The sequence below is a fragment of the Ailuropoda melanoleuca genome, chromosome 8 (assembly GCF_002007445.2).
Source record: "Ailuropoda melanoleuca isolate Jingjing chromosome 8, ASM200744v2, whole genome shotgun sequence".
Classification (NCBI taxonomy): domain Eukaryota; kingdom Metazoa; phylum Chordata; class Mammalia; order Carnivora; family Ursidae; genus Ailuropoda; species Ailuropoda melanoleuca.
In genome coordinates, this window is record NC_048225.1 from 124,627,994 (window position 1) to 124,644,036 (window position 16,043).

Consider the following 16,043-nt stretch of genomic DNA (forward strand, 5'->3'; position numbering starts at 1 on the left):
AGGCCTCAGGGCACAGCAGGTGCCTGGGGAGGGCCAGACCAAGTCTCAGAGAAGGGGCCCCTGAAGGGGTCAGCCGGGGGTCCGTGCCCGTTCTACAGAGCTTGGCCTCCGCAGGAGCCATGGAAAGAGCCCATGATCTTTCTATTTGGGGGTGGGTGGGTTGAGGTCAGGGTGGCATGGGAGACGGAAGACAAGCTGGTGTGGAGGAGGCTTCCCTAGGCTGAGGAGACTGGGCCCACAGCTTGTACCGGTGCCCACCCCATTCAGCCCCCTTGCTGGTACCCAGCCACTTCCCTGCTTCCCGAAGCTGCCAGCAGGACGCGGGGAGCTTACTGCCCTGTCCGCTGGGAGCCCCTGTTGGCCGGGGGAGGCGCAGAGTCGGCCCAGCCATGGTGGCAGCTGCGCCCGCCTCCGCCAGCACGGCATGCGGGCCAGGAGGGGTGGGGGGTGGGGAGCAGGGTTCATTTCCACATCCCAGAACCCCAAACGTGCTCCCTGAGGGAACTCAGAGAGAAGCCTGCAGGAAAATCAGCCCCTCGGCAGCATATGGGAAGATGAACAGCCCAGCCCCGGGGACTGGGAGCAGGTCTTTCCAGCTCAGTGGTTTTGGGGTCTCAGGGCCGCAGTGAGGGGAGAAGGCTGGCCTCAGGCACCACTCCTGCCACTCCTGAGGTGTCTGCCCCTCCCCTGACTCAGCCACTGCCCCCTGCTGTCATTTAGCAGTGTGGCCATATTCTGAAATTTTGCCCCCAGAAAGACCCAGGCAATTAGAGTATTTCCAAAGAGCCAAGGTTCTCCTTCTAGGAGTGTCCAAAACCACTCTTGTTTCGGTCTACAAAATGCCCATGGGCAGCAGAAGGCCCAATTCCTCAGCATGCCACCCCAGGCCCCGTATGACCTGGCCCCAGTCTTGTCTCCTGCTGCGCCCTGAATAACTTGCCCTTCCCAAAAGTGACCCGTGCCTTCACGGCTCTGCTTCCACAGCTGAACTCCAGACCAAACTCAGATGCCTCCTCCTCTGGGCAGCCTTTCCAGATGCCACGCCAGTGCCCCCGATCCTTCCACCTGCTATCAGAGCACTCTGGACACACCAAGTGTGATCACACTGGATCGCACCTGTTCCTCCCCTCACCCCAACCGTCAGCCACTCGGGGTCGGGCCAGGTCGCTTCATTTCTGCACCCTCGCCGGTGTCTGAGCGAGCAAAGAAGTGCCTGTTGAATACAAAGCTGGAAGAAACAATGCTAACATGGTTCTTAACAGGAGGGAAACCAGGGCTCCGAGGCTCCAGAGCAGCCCCGCTTGGAGGGTTTCCACCATTTCTGACAGAGCCTTACTCCTGGGGCCCTGGGAGACCCAGACAGAGCACGTGAGGTAACAACTGCGTGACTTCCACTCAGCGTCCCTGCACACGAGGGTGCGGAAGAACACGTACAGGTCACGTGGGACAGTCTATTTTAATGAAACTCGCTATTTATATATTTACACACACACACACGAAGGAAAAAAGAAAACAAAAATAGATATTACAGCTTAATAAAATTACAACTGAGCACTGTGGGCCGGAGTGGGACACCCACCCAGCAGCCCACCCCCCTGCTGTGCCATTTAAGGGTCTGGGGACAGGACAGCAGGAGGGAGACAGCAGGCATGGCCCCCAGATGGCCCCGCCTGCTCCTCAGGGCTTCCTCGTAGTTTGTCCCTGGCATTCAGCCTTCCTGTCCTTCTTCCCGGGAAACAGGAAACGGAAACGGTTGGGTATGGGGTGGGGTGGGGAGCGGAGGGCGGTCCTGGGCAGGATGGAGAGGGAAGGAGAGGGACTCCGAAGGAGGTAAGTGAGGGAGTGTAGCTAGGAGTTGAACAGGAGCAAGAAGCTTCTATTTGCCATCCTAGAATCTGGCAGGGTGAGGATGAACCATGGAAGGGCAGACGGGCAGGGGGAGCTGGGGAGGACAGGTGACTTGTTTCTCCCTCCCCGTCTCTTTTGGGTGGTTTCACTTCTTTACATTAATTCCAGTCTGAGCAGGCCCAGAGAGGTTCCAGTGACAAACTAGTGGTTTATATCCCCCGGGGGGGGGGACGACGACAAGTGATCTAGGACATGAACAGTAGAGCTGGCAGGAAAAGTCGGTTCCTCTTCAGTAAGACACAGCTCCCGGCTCCCGCGGGGCAATGAAAAGGACATCAGCCTTGGCGTTGATGCAGTAGGTGACGACGAGAGAGAAGAGGAGGATGCCGAAGCCCACCATCAGGGTGATAAACTGCAGGAGGGGTGGGCAGGGAAGGACAGAGGTGCTCTCAGAACTCAACCCAGTTTCATCAGAATTCTGGAGCTGGCTGCGAGCGCCAAGTCCTGAGCAATCAGAGGCGACACCTTCCCACCTGGGAGACCGAGTCTCTCCATTTGGAAAGAGAAGTAAAGGATCGCCGTTCTCCCTTCCACCTTGTCTTACTTAGATTTCAAGCACCCTGAAGTTAGGATCCGTGACTTTGGCTCTCTGGCGGCAATTACATCACTGACTTACTTGTGACAGGTACTCAACAAATGGTGGATCCCATACACAGCCCAGAAGCAGCAGGTGGGGACGGCTGGCTGGGAGTGGAGCTGGAGGGGGGGTCCCAGGTGGAGGAGCACCTCCTTGGGTCTCCATGGGAGCCTATCTCCAGCATGAATACAGACTCGAACTCTCAGTGAAAACAGGCTTCCTAACGGGGCACGCTGGCTGACAAGGGACAGAGCTGCAGAAGGTTTTTGTGGCAAATCTGGGGCAAATGGGAGGTGGGAGGGGCTTGAGGGAAAAGGCAGCAGAGCCGAGGGCAGGGTGATCTCTGTCACACCCCTCCCGGCTCACCTCCAGCTCTCGGCTGGCTATCAGAAATATGCGGGCCCGGATGTCTTTCCAGCGGCTCTCAGTCCACGTGGAGTATTCAGTAGAGCCCCACTGCCTCAGTTCAAAGGCGGGGGACAGGGCCCTGGCCAGTCGCGCCGTGGAACGCACACAGCGGGGAAGCCGGTCCGTCTCGTTGGAATTCAGAAGGCCCTGGACCCACGCGTACTCATACAGCTGCACAGGGAGACAGGCCAGAGTGCACGGCTGAGGCCATCCTCTCACCCCAGACGCGGTCCGCTTTCACCCAGCCTACTGCCTCTCCAACACTCAAGTTTAAGGGGCTGCATCCCTCTGCCTCTCCATCCCAACCCGTTGGGTCCAACTGGGCCTAGGACATTCTCCAACTTGCCCAGGGGAAAGGGGCCCTCGGGGCACCTCCCACACCCACTACCACTCACATCCTTGTTTTCACTGGGGACTTTACTTGGATCCTGGCACTGCTCTCGGGTAAGGTCGACCACCTGGCCAGTCAGATTTGCCAAGGCGTACTGTACCACGTAAGTGGTGTTGGTGGGGCTGGAGACAGCGATATAATGCTGAAGAGGCCCGTCACCTGAGTGGAGACCGTAGGGAAGGGAGGATTTGGAAGGTGGAAGGTGGGTGCAGGTGGGAGACAAAGAAGAGCCAGAGAATACAAGGTTAAGAGAATGGATCCAACACATAGCAGGAGAAAAAAAAGGAAACCAGGGGAGAAGAAAAGGAGAGGGGAGAGAAAAGAAAAGAAAAAAAAAAAGTAAGAATTAAACCAAGATGGTGTTTCTCTATCTCTTGCCTGGGCCAAGGGTGCCATTCCCACAGCAGGTACTTACCCAAGTAGGACCTGAGGTCCTGCCTGAGGATAGACTGGAACCAGGAGTTGTTGGCTCTGACCAGGAACCCATAGAGCAGGCGGGTGACCTAGGACCGGGGCAGAGAGAAGCAACAACCTCGTGACCCAGAGCCCAGGGAGAGTTCTCCATGAAGACCTTGCTGTGGGCCAGGAACTGGGCAGGCAGAGGCCGGCTCACGAGGACGCAGGTAAGGCCCACCTAGGAGCACCCTGGGGCACTGGGTATCCTCGCTGGCACTCCCTGGCATGCCGGGCTCCCAGGTTTGGGAGAAGAGGCAAATGACAGAGAGGATGGGGCTGGCCACTGTGTGAACAGAGCTGGTGAGGAGGCAGAGTCCGCCTGTTCTTACCGTGTGGGCATCGGCCTGGATGGTGTCGCTGAAGTTGGTCCCTCCTGCAAGCTGGTAAAGCGCACGTCCCAGCACTGTGGCCACATCTGCCAGGGCCTGCGGCAGGTGAGGAGAGGAGCTGAACAGGCCACCTCTTCTAACCTCTAAGCAGCTTCCCCGTGCTCTCCGTGCTCCCCCCCAGCCCAGGTGAGTGCTACCTTGGCAGTGTCCGTCACGAAGTTCAGGTCCTCCTCAGGGCTCTGCCACTCAGGGTAGCTGACGTTAATGTTCTCCGCGGTGTCATAAATGCTCTGGTAATAGCTGCCGGGAGAGCCGGCATGAGCCTCGGCCACACTCGGCCAGCGCCCTGCCCCTGGCCGCCCTCACAGGCCCTTCCTGAGCCTCTCTCTCTTTTCATCCTCCGGGGGAAGGAAGAGACCACGAGGGTCCCATCCTGAAGACGGTGTGGGGACCGGGAGATGGGAGAGGAGTGGTTAAATACAAGGACCTTCCTGACAGACAACGCAGAAAAGCAAATGACATCAGGAATGCAGGCGTCTCCCTTCCCGGGAGAGCTTCAAACAGAAGAGACACTCTCCCCACTGTTCGGGCTCTCGTGTGGCAGCTCCCACGAACATAGCACTGAGGGTGGCTAGGGGCAGAGGGAGATGAGCGGGTCTGCTCCCAAACACACAACACTGCTCTGGGTCCAACCACCCTCTGCTCCGCGGGGAGCCCCGCGCAGGCACGTCTCAGAAGCAAAGGGGAGCACTCCCAGCCTTCAGCACCGCTAGATGCCGGCCCCACACAGAAGCAAGGCCGAATGTGTGCAAACGATGACCCTCGCTCACCCCAAAGTGCTGCAGAGGTCAGACATGGAGGAGAGGGCTGACCTCAGGCACTGGAAGTATCCCTGCCCTAAATAAATGAGAAGGGGCTCCTTGGCTGGGGTCAGAGAACCGGAGCTTAAGTATTTTTACTCAGGAACCCATCTGGCCTCATGGCAGAGGGAAGGGAAGCTGGGGGCCTAGCAATCCAGCCCAAGTGAGAAGTCCTCTGTCAGCCCAGGGCTTCAGTCAGGGGCATTCTGGGGTGCCGAGGACCAGGAGAGAGGTGACTAACAGGGCCTCACCCCTTCTCTGTGGAGTCCTTTCATCTGTAGGGGGCACTTTCACCCCAACGGCTACAACACATTACACTTCAGAGCACGAGTACTGTCTACATGCAGCACAGCACCCTTGGGCGGCCCCCCACCGGCCAGCTCGCGTCCTCCAGCCGAGGGCTCTCCCGCGGAGATGCTGCCCTCTGCTGGCGGCCCTGGGGACCCAGGCCTCGGGAGAGCTGGGCAAGGCCGGCCAAGCAAGGATGCTCTGTGCCAAGGAAGGCTGAGCGGGGCCTGTTCTCTAAGATGACATCAAGTCAGAGGAGGCAACCAGCTTGGATGTGAGCCGGCTACTGAGAAAAGAACACAAATTGACCTGAGATCTGGAGAGGGTGCTGTGGGGAGAGGGGGGAGTGGAGATCTTTCTTGACCCAGAAGACACGCCCCTCCATGGACCCCAGACTGCAGAATAGATTCTCTCCCAGGACGAGGATGCAGCCTACGCGACTCTTACTGGTTATGGAAGACAGCGGAGTGGTCCGCAAGAACAACGCCGGAGATGTTCCGAGCCCGAAGAAAGCGCTGCAGGGAAGACGGTGGGAGGGGCTGGGACTGGTTCAGCCTCCGGAGGGCCACAGCCGGGACGCCGGCGCCGCTCCTCTCCAGCGTGCTCAGGAGGGCCTCCACCTGCGGGAGAGTGTTAACTCAGGGTGGCTGGGCACAGGGCAGCTGGAGGTCTCTTCCAGGCCCACAGGGCCCTCTCCGTCAAGTCCCCAGCTTGGAAGCTGCCCCCTGCCCTCCTGCACCCCAAGCCCTGGGGGACTGAGGCTGAGTGTCCCGCAGCTCACACTGTCTGATCCTCACTAGAGGCTCGACTTCCTACTTGTGCAGAATCAGAGGAGCAAGCTGCTACCACAGCACCGTGCTGGATGCCACGTGGGAGCCCAGAGCAGGGGGCGCTGATACTGGAATGGCAGGAAGACCACCTCCCGAGAAACACAGGCCAAAGCTGGACCCTGAGAGGAGGGAGGGTCTTGAGCAAGTGGTGAGGAATGTGGAGGACAATTCGGGCAGAGTCTAACACAGCCAGGAATAGGGCAGGGCAGCCTGGACAACTGGATCAGTGCGGCAGCAGAGAGAAAGGGAGCTAGCTGTTCCCCTGTCCTCTGCTAGGCCCCGAGTCAGACAACTACCTGTCCCAGGAAACCAGACACCAGAGGTGCGCTCACGGTTCTTCCCAGGGAGCTGAAACAGCCACACTGTTCATCCTGTAGCTGGCACCTAAGCCGAGGTCCTGTCTCACAGGCCCTGGGGGCTGGTGCTGGGGACAGGGCCTGGGCAAGGGGTGCTCGTACTTTGAGCTGCTGAAACAGGAAGTGAGGCGGAAAGACGCTCAGATTACCTGACTCTGTATGGACCCATTTTTCTGAGACATGGGGTCTGTGTGCATCCAAAGCTCCAGTGAATTTCTTAAGGCCACCTGGGGGAGGATGAAGAAGCAACACACGTCATTGGTGTCCACTGTGGCCCACACCCGGGAGAAAGGAGTAGGTCAGAGAAAAGTCAAGGGGAGAGGTGGTGGCACCAGCAGTGGGGACGACAGGACACAGAGGAGGGGGCATGAAGCAGGAGGGAAGGGGGTGAGGACACGCGCTGCACACCTGTCCAAGCTCCACGAATGACTCAATGTTCTCTAACTGCACAGGAAACTTGCCCTTCTCCATGTCGTAGACCATTCTTGAGCTGCCAATGTAGTCAAAAGTTTCCTGAGGGTGAAGACAGGTAGGAAAGGGAACAGAGATTCCCAAGGGTCAGGGCAGGCTCCGTCCCAGGAGGCCAGATCACCAAGGCTCGAGGCACGAAGGCTACAGTCTCACGTCATCGCAACTGCTGGCCAGCTCAGGCAGTCACGTGACTTCACCCTCCTCCCTACCCTGCCTCCCCGCTGTGACTATCCCTCACATGTATGTATCACAGGACTTCTCGAGCCCAGAAATGGGGAGAGCAGCCTCGGCAAAGGCCCGAGGCGAATATCAGCTGTTACGTGCCTGCTCCTTGCCTCTCCCTCCCCTCTGCGACCCAGCCACGGCTGCTGTCCTGATTCCAGGGCCGTGCTGCAGTGGCTGTGGGGAGAGGCAGGAGCCTCAGGGCCCTTGGGTAGGAGTGGCAGTAAAAGGGTCCAGAGAATAAAAGGATGTCTCCAAAAGATCGCATCAGTGGGGGCGCAAAGGAGATTGGCAGCACACTGATTCCAGGTCAGGGTGCGAAGGGTTCCGAAAATGTGGGAGTCCGAAGGGGAGACACAGGGAGGCACATCCAGAAGCTCTCTGCCGAGTAACAACTTAGGTCAAGTGCCCAGATCTTCTCCAAATGATAGCCATGCCCACACTGACCCTGCCGACTGCCCCCCCCGCACTCCACCCCAGCAAAGAGCCCGTACCCCTTGGAAGAAGACGAACATGACGTTGTGGGGAAGGGTGGCCACATCGGGGGCCTTCTGCAAAGCCTCAGCAGCAGCCAGCTGGGTGACGAAGGAGGCCACGGCACTTTCAGCCCCTGGGGCCACATTCCAGAAAAAGGAACGGCTGTCCAGCTGGACACAGCAGAAAAGGCAGGTAGGCTTTGAAAACAGCAATTAGGACCAGGCCCCAGGCTCCTGAACCTATTCCGGCCAAGAGAATGTTCGTATCCTGGGATAATGGCTAAGCTGGGGAGCTCCAGAGCCCAGAACCCTCTCCACGGAGCCTCCCCACCATAGCAACTCGGCAATCCGATATGCCCGCAAGAGGCCTGCCAGCCGTTTCTGTGCCGGCCCTGCCCACCCTGATCAGGGGCCAACACTCACCCGGGTCGCAGCAACCACAACCTTGTCATCAGGCTCTAACGTCCCGGATACATTTATAGGCTTCATCACGCTCCACACGTTGTAGTCGGACAGGGGGTCGCAGACGATTTCTGAGAGGCGCACAGGGGGAGATCAGAAGTAAGGGAGACCGCAGCCCCAGACCCCGCGCAGAAGACTCCTCTGCCCGCTGCCCTGTGGACCCATGAACCATTTCCTGTCTCTGCTGCTCTAGGCCGGTTTTTTTGCCCCATCTACCTCAGGGACAAGCGGCCTCGATTGTTTAGAACTGTTTCCGCTTCTCCCACCCCACGCTCCCTGCCTCCAACACTCTGGGGCCCCCCAGCACACCCGGCACGCCTCGGACCTGCCCCACCTGGGTTGATGCTGAAGGTGCTCTGGATGGAGCTGCGCCGCATGCAGGTGACCGTGCTGACGACGGCGTGCATGTGTGAGAAGAGCTGCATGGCGCACAGCGGGAAGGCAGGCGCTGAGCCGTTTGGACTCAGGTTGTGATCGCGGTAGCACTAGGGACGGAGATGGAGGCACTGAGGCTGCTCGCATGGAGTCCCGCAAGAGGGCCCAGCCCTATCGGGAAGCCGCTCTTGCCTCTGTCCCTGAGCTACAGTTGTCCTGATACAAACCCGGGGTGCACGAGGTCCAAGAGCAAACCTCACCAAGGGGTGCAAAGAGGCACAGGCTCAATGACTTAGTTGGGGCGGATGACACAACCCCATCCCAAATGGCCTGGCCCAAGTTCTCAACGTGATCTGATGTACAGAGCAGTGAACCAAGGATCAAAAATCAAATTCAAGAGCACTTAGACATCAACTCACAGTGTAACTATGGAACAAATCCCTTAATCGCTCTGCGTGTCAACACGAAGAAGCTAGACCAGAATTAGCAATTTAGTGGGACTAAAAAAGACTGTCAGAGGTCTCTGAACTGAATCTCTCAATTCCTAGTCTGACACTCTTTGTACCATGTTCGTGGTCCTAACCAGGGCTCTACACCTTATTTCACATCAAATAACGTTTATATTTTCTTCCAGCCTAAAAACTGTCAACACTGTAAGAGCAGGAAGGAGAGAAATGGGAAGGGAAATGTGAGAAAAATAAAGGTGTTGGCTCTTCTTGGAGCAACTGTCTTTCAGAGGGCACGCTGGTAGATGAGGTCCCTCCAAACAGGTGGAGCGCCTACAAAACTTCTCTTCGCAACTAGAATCGCTAGGAGCTGGCAGTCATTACCTGCTTGATGACCTTGGTTTCATTCTCATCTTCAAGAAGGAAGATGGGGAAACTGAAGTCTTCATAAGCCAAGCCATCACCCAGGGGGTTCCACTGGATTTCTCTGCAGTGAGCAAATTCTGGCCCATAGGAGTTGGAGTAAATGCCTGAAGGGGTGGATGGGGGACAGAATGTTGGGACACTAGGCACTTAGGGACCGAGCGAGGGAGGAAGGCTAGGGTATCATAGGGTTGGGACCAAGAGTGCCAAAGGAAAGGGTGACTCAGAGAAGCAAGCATCAACCTGTCACCACCTACAGTAAAACAGACAGCGGCAGCAGGGAGCCCGAGGCTGGCTGATTAGGGATCTGAGCATGTGACGGAAAGGGAGGATAGAAGGGAAGTGGAAGAAGGGGAAGCAGTAGACCGAAGGGAAGAACGGCACAAAGAAACACTATCTTCTATTTGGGAGTTAGCTGCTCCCCTACACACAGACAGACGCATACCCCCAACCCCTCCGAAGACACGAGGCCGAAGCAACAGCGAGCTCTGGGTGACAGGAGGTCCCCTGATCCTCTGGGCTCTTACCAAACCCATCGTTGGGACACTGCACGCTAGGAGAGAAGCCCGCTGCAGGGCTGGGCTTGGCCAAGGACACGGCCAGGCCAGCAATGCGGCTGGTTCTCCCCTTCAGCTTCTCCATCAGATTCCTGGAATGGGGAGGGAAGGCCAGGAAGGAAGATGGGAAGGTTATTAGTGGCCCAATATCTTGCCAAGGATGGAAACAAATGGGGAACTAATTGAACCCAACCTGTTGACTCCTTGTTGTATCCCTGAAACTAATGTAATGTTATGTGTCAACTATACACTTAAAAAAATTCGAACAAAACCGCCCACGACTGTTGACTCATTTCTTGCTCCTCCGTCTCTAACTCCTAAGTGAGGACTATGACCCAGCCTGAGCTCAGGGCTTAATCTCATCCACCCTGTCTCTAAGACACTCTAGGGATCCCTCCTTCCTCCCTGGGGTCTTTACTCCCTGGAGCTCTATTTATAAGGTCAGCAAGATGGTTCCATTGATGGTGCATGTTTTCCTCTGAGACTCACTCCCACCCCCCCACCCTGATCAGACCAGGACAGCCAAGGGAAGTTTCTATTCACAGGTGTTAGGATGGTCCCCCAAATCTTCCCCTCTCTGGCTGTGGTTTCCCAGCAAGCACACACAGCCCTTACCTGGTGAAGAGCGCACCCTCCAGCAGAACCACATAAGGGGGGTTGGGGCCGTCAGTCAATACCCACTGCAGGTCCTCTTCCTTCTCCACTACATGGATGACCCCTGTGTCCCCACTGACGGAAGCTGCCAGGACAGAATGGGTCACGTTAAAGCTCCCACAGCTGACAATTCTGACTTTGCCTCACTGATTCTGCATATCATTTATCTCCCCCGAAACACTGCGTGAGTGCTGCCAGCTCCAGACTTGAACTGAAGGCTGAGTCAACCAGCTCCATCTGAAGGCCACCAGCTGATGGGCCTGACTAGAGGACAAGAGAGCCCAATAAGTCTACTCACTAGAGGCTTTATTCACTAAATCTCAGAAAGGTGTACGATAATTTTCTTGCCCTCTTCCCTCAACCTCATTTAGCCATACATACACATTTCTACAACAGCAGACACCAAAGTTTTCAAACCTGTATTTTCTCCAGGAAATGGCAGGTTCTAGATCTCTAGCTCAGAGTTCTAGCACTGAATCTTCCTTTGTGAGGACACCTGTGCAGACTCCCTTGGCTTCAGAATTCCTGGGCCTCCACTCCTTTGCCCTATTTGGGAATGACCTGACTTGCTTTTAGCTAGTTTTAGTTAAGGTTAATCAAGAACCTTGGGGTCTCTAAAAGACAGCTTCCCAACGATGGGCCTTGCTGGATTAATGATGAGCTGACATTGACACTCCCCCCATTTCTGGGGACCTACGGTTTCCAAAGACCCTAGGCTGGACACTCCTGGCGAGGAGCAAACTCATCCATTATCCCAAGATGCCCTACAACCATCATCCATTTCCATATATGCCAGAATGCCACACAAGTAACATTTTCTATGTGTCTCATGAACGACAAAGATTGCGAAGCACTACAGTAGAGGATGGACGGTTCATAGTTCCAAATGCCCGTCAAGTCCCTAGTGATCCATGTAGAGACATCCTACAGTCTCCCCATGAGCCATCTCCCCAGGGAAAATTGAACATATTTGTATATTGTTTGAGAGCAATAATTTTCGACCCTGGTTGCGTATCACTTTGGAGTTTTAAAAAGTACAGATACTTGGGCCTTAGATCTACTAAAGTCTCTAAAGGTCAGGCCTAGATATGTGTACTTTCCAAACTTGCCACATAGAGTTCTTTTTTTTTTTCAGATTTATTTATTTATTTTAGAGAGACACAGAGACAGAGCACACATATGAGTGGGAGGGGCAAAGGGAGATGGAGAGAGACCCTTAAGCAGACTCCGTGCTGGGCTCAGACCCTGACATGGGGCTTGATTTCATGACCCAGGAGATCACAACCTGAGGCGAAACCAAGAGTCGGACGCTTAACCAACTGTGCCACCCAGGCGCCCCCCATGTGGTTCTCTATTATACGCAGCCAGTCACGAGAATTACGGTTCTAGGTCAAGGCCGTGAACTACTTCCAACTTGTGCAAAACCTCAAGCACATCCCACTGCCAGCCAAGTAGAAGGTTCCTTCCATGGGATTCGGTAAAATCTAGACATGGAAGCAAGTCCCCAGCCTTCAGCTATGTCTCACACAGAGTTAAGTACCGAATCAGTTCATGGTGATAGCGATAATAATAAACCTAAGAGGACTATCAGAATCTGGAATAGCTTTAATAAAGAGCTAGCTACCAATGGCAGTTCTCGGTCCAATGAAAGGCAACAGTCCTTGCCACATAAAACAGGGAAAAAGGGAAAGCTGTTCTGGGGAACAGAACGCGTTTCGCTGCAGCTCCAAGGAGCACAGGGAGAAGACAAGCCAGGACACTGGAATGAAGCACCTGGATTCCAAGCTGGACTCCAGCTGGTGACCATGTAGTCTGGAGTAGCTGGCTCCCTGTCTCTGGGTCTTCAAGGAGGAGAAACTTTATCACCCTTATTCATCTCATACTGTGGAGACAGATTAAAAAAGGAAAGGAAGGAAGGAAAGGAAAGAAACCTACATAGCGCCATTTGAGCACTTTAAAAGGGCCAATGGGGCACCTGGGTGGATCAGTCAATAAAGTATGTGACTCTTTTTTTTTTTTTTTTTAAGATTTTATTTATTTATTTGACAGATAGAGACAGCCAGCGAGAGAGGGAACACAAGCAGGGGGAGTGGGAGAGGAAGAAGCAGGCTCATAGCAGAGGAGCCTGATGTGGGGGCTCGATCCCATAACGCTGGGATCACGCCCTGAGCCGAAGGCAGACGCTTAACCGCTGTGCCACCCAGGCGCCCCAAAGTATGTGACTCTTGATCTCTGGGTGGTAGGTTCAAGCCCCATGTTGGGTGTAGAGATTGCTTAAAAATAAAATCTTAAAAAAAAAAAAAAAAACTAAAAGGGCCCAATAGAGGCAGAGCATTATAATCAGAAAATCAGACCTGCATCTTTTTCTCCTTATCACGCCAGCAATCCTAATTAAAGAGGGTGTAGCTTGCTCAGGATGGACAAATATGAAGTAAGACTTAGAAATAAACTGAAAAGGAGACAAGCTCTTCATGAGGAAGTGGCCAGAGTCCAACCGCTCCCTTCTCGCTTCTCTGTACTGGCACTTGGCTTATTTCTACAGGCTACTGCTTTGCTTCCCACAGAGCTGCTCCAAGAACAGGAAGCAGAATGATTTATTCCCAAAGAGGGTATCTGAGAGCACACCTCCAAGAGGATGGGGGCCTTAGCCTTTTGGCACTAGAGTCTCAGAGTCCCAGCGAGACCAGCAATCTCATCTAAGCCCACACTGGACCTGGCTCTCTTCTACCCACAAACCCAGTTTAAGAGCTAAGTCTGGAAATTTTATTTGGAACTGTTTGGAGCCAGTTAACCTACCTCCAGAACTTCCTGCAGCAAAGACATGGCACAATTAACTCAGAGTAAAGCTCAGGGAAGGATGGGTAGAAAAGGAGTAACTGCCACCTTCAGCAAACCCTTCACTTCCCAGTGTGTGTGTCCTCCTGCCAATCTGGAAGGTTTCAGGCAATCGCACAGTACTCCTGAGACCATGCTGCTTATTCAGCATCATCGACAGGAATCTACAGAAGGCAGTTTGACTGTCAGCTTTGTGCACGTACATTCTAGCCACTTTTACAGGTGGAAACTGAAATTCAGACGTGACTAATTTGATGATGAAGAAACCAAGATCTGGAGCACCTGGGTGGCTCAGGTCATGATCTCAGGGTCCTGGGATCAAGCCCTGCATCGGGCTCTCGCTATGTGGAGTCTCCTTCTCCCTCTCCCTCTTGCTCTGCCCCTCCACCCCCCTCATGTGCACTCACTCTCTCTCAAATAAATAAAATCTAAAATGATGAAAGAAGCCGCAGCCAAGATCTGACTCTCGGTTTCCTGCTTACTGCCCAACTGCATTCTGACAGAACAACTATTCACAGAAGAACGAAACCTGAAGACAACAGGTGAAGCAGCAGAGGGACTGGAGTCTTTGCATCGCTGCTTTCTCCCCTTGCATAGTTTTATAACCATATTGTCACGGTACGCTGTTTTGGAACACATTTACCAAACATATAAAGACAAATACAAATGCTTTCCTACTTCCTCCTGCAACTGTTCAGCTTTCTCATATGCCTTCTCTTCAAACAGTCCACTGCCTTAACAAAGCCCATTCCAGTTCCAAAGAGATTGTTCAGAGTGCAGGTGACGGTGGGCTCCACAGACATGAGGCTTCCTCCTCCTTAGAAAACAGTAGTTTTCTAGTTTAACTAGTGGATGGTTAAGAGTCCTTGGACCATGGGGCTTGATTCCTAGCTTCATCAGTTAATGGCATCATGATCTCAGAAAAGTTACTCAACTTCTCTCAGTCTCAGTTTTGCCATTTGTAAAACAGGGATAAGAGAATCTACTCCATGGGGCCGTTGAGGTGGGTAAAGGACATGCACTAAATGAAGCTTAAGTACGCAGCATTTATAATCACCTTGCCTGGTTTGACAAATGGTTCTCCATCACCTCCCACCACACAGCCTAATTTGTGTGCTGAGACTCCCAAGCAGAACTTGGATCCTTATGTCGAGGGCACAGACTGAAATATCAACGGCCACAAACACAAATCCCAACCTCAACTCACACTGGCAGCCAATCTGATGAGTGGCATTGAGCAGACGGACACAAGGGGCTGTTTTATTTAAGGAAATGTAGATCTTCCTCTCCACTGAATTTCCCCTGCAGAAACCTGATCGGAAGATAAAAAGCGTTAGAAAAAATTGAGAGACGTTGGCACTATCACGTCATTCACTCTTTGTGTGGCTTGGGTATCATACTTTCTAAAATGAGACTAATAGCAATTCTTCTCACTGCTGGACACATTACTGGACTGGACAAATGCACCCAGCTAGGTGCCACAAAGAGGTATTACAAATTTCACTTAAAGCAACTTACATCAAAACTAAAAGAAAGAAAACATTTCCTAAAGGAAAAGCATGTAACCTCGGATGTACCTGCTTCTGGTTGCATGGGTGAGTACACTTCTGCTTCCTACCTTGTATATATGTATCTACCTAGTTAATAAAAGGGTGCCAGTCTAAGAATAGAGATTACAGTAAAAAGTCTTTGGGACATTCTTCCAGGAATCTGAACAGAATTGGGAGAAACCTTTTGCCACAGATCTGTCAGTCTAACATCCTTAGGTCATTTGTGTGTGGCTACAGTGTGGGATGACTATAGTTTCTCCTTGGAAATCTTGAATGACAACATGAATTTGGGGGAAGGAATGGTCATTTATCCAGCCATGTTTGCATTTTAGGGCTTGACCAACTAGAAAGACCCGTACCAGGACATAAATGCGTGTAAGCAAACACTTCTATGCACTGTAAATGCCTCGAGTTCCTTGAATCATTATTCCACAGTCTGAACAGCTGACTGTCCACAGCCCACTTTGTCTCACTTCACTGATAAGACAAACTGAGGCAAAGTACAGGGGCGCGGGTTTATGGTGGAATCAACAGAGGAAGGAACGAGGAATCTACTTTCTGAAGCGCCGCACTGCACCCGCAGGACGAGGCCGCTTTCATCTTAAACAGTCTACACGCACTGGCAAGAAGTGGAACTGACACCTGTCTTTTCTGACAAGTGGGTGGGGTGGCTGGGGCCCTGGGGAAAACGAGGCATCCGGACAAAGTGGGCGGGTCAGGCTGGACGTCCAGGAAGAGGCCCGGAGGAGGAAATGGGGAGACACGATGTGCCGCGGGGGAGAAGGGACCCTCAAGTCAAGTCCTGACAAAAGGAGGAACTTCTGTCGCGGGAACGAAAGAGAAAGAGGATTTACAGGGTGCGGGGACAGAGGGGCAGAGGGGACCAGAAGGAGGACGGCACCGCTCGCGGCCCGGCCGATCCGGACGGTTCTCCTGACACACCGGAGCTCACGGGCGGGGGAGGCCTCACCTGTCAGCAGGACGCAGAAAGACACAAGACGAAGAAGACTCCGACTCCCTGGGTCGGCCACAGAGCCGCCCCCAGCCGTAGCCATCTTGCCTCTCGGCTGAGCGGAAGCTTCCCCTCCCCTCCTCTCCGTCAGTGGGTTCTCTAGGCCAACACTGGTGCCGTCTCTGTGGTCGGGGTGGGGGGGGCTCCTGGGACCGGA

The 16,043-nt window shown here is 54.0% G+C and overlaps 1 protein-coding gene across 1 annotated transcript; it reads right to left on the bottom strand.

The window, feature by feature from the left end:
- Positions 1 to 1,437: 1,437 nt before the first annotated feature.
- Positions 1,438 to 16,012, bottom strand: NCSTN (nicastrin). The gene is made up of 17 exons (XM_002928439.4): positions 15,845 to 16,012; positions 14,532 to 14,636; positions 10,451 to 10,574; positions 9,806 to 9,927; positions 9,240 to 9,385; positions 8,369 to 8,519; positions 7,996 to 8,105; positions 7,591 to 7,743; positions 6,812 to 6,916; positions 6,553 to 6,630; positions 5,665 to 5,837; positions 4,267 to 4,369; positions 4,070 to 4,165; positions 3,700 to 3,787; positions 3,289 to 3,443; positions 2,852 to 3,064; positions 1,438 to 2,260 (listed from the first exon to the last, which is right to left on the bottom strand). Exons 1-17 carry the CDS (start codon positions 15,927 to 15,929, stop codon positions 2,138 to 2,140), a joined length of 2,130 nt encoding a protein of 709 aa, XP_002928485.1. The 5' UTR covers positions 15,930 to 16,012; the 3' UTR covers positions 1,438 to 2,137.
- Between the last annotated feature and the right edge of the window lie 31 nt (positions 16,013 to 16,043).

Excerpts from the sequence above, each read along its gene's own strand:
- NCSTN (XM_002928439.4), bottom strand. The coding sequence starts at position 15,929 with ATGGCTACGGCTGGGGGCGGCTCTGTGGCCGACCCAGGGAGTCGGAGT. Across the intron at positions 8,106-8,368 it reads CACCTTCAGCATCAACCCAG|AAATCGTCTGCGACCCCCTG; the intron begins GTGGGGCAGGTC and ends TGCGCCTCTCAG. Across the intron at positions 5,838-6,552 it reads ATGGGTCCATACAGAGTCAG|GTGGAGGCCCTCCTGAGCAC; the intron begins GTAATCTGAGCG and ends ACTCTCCCGCAG.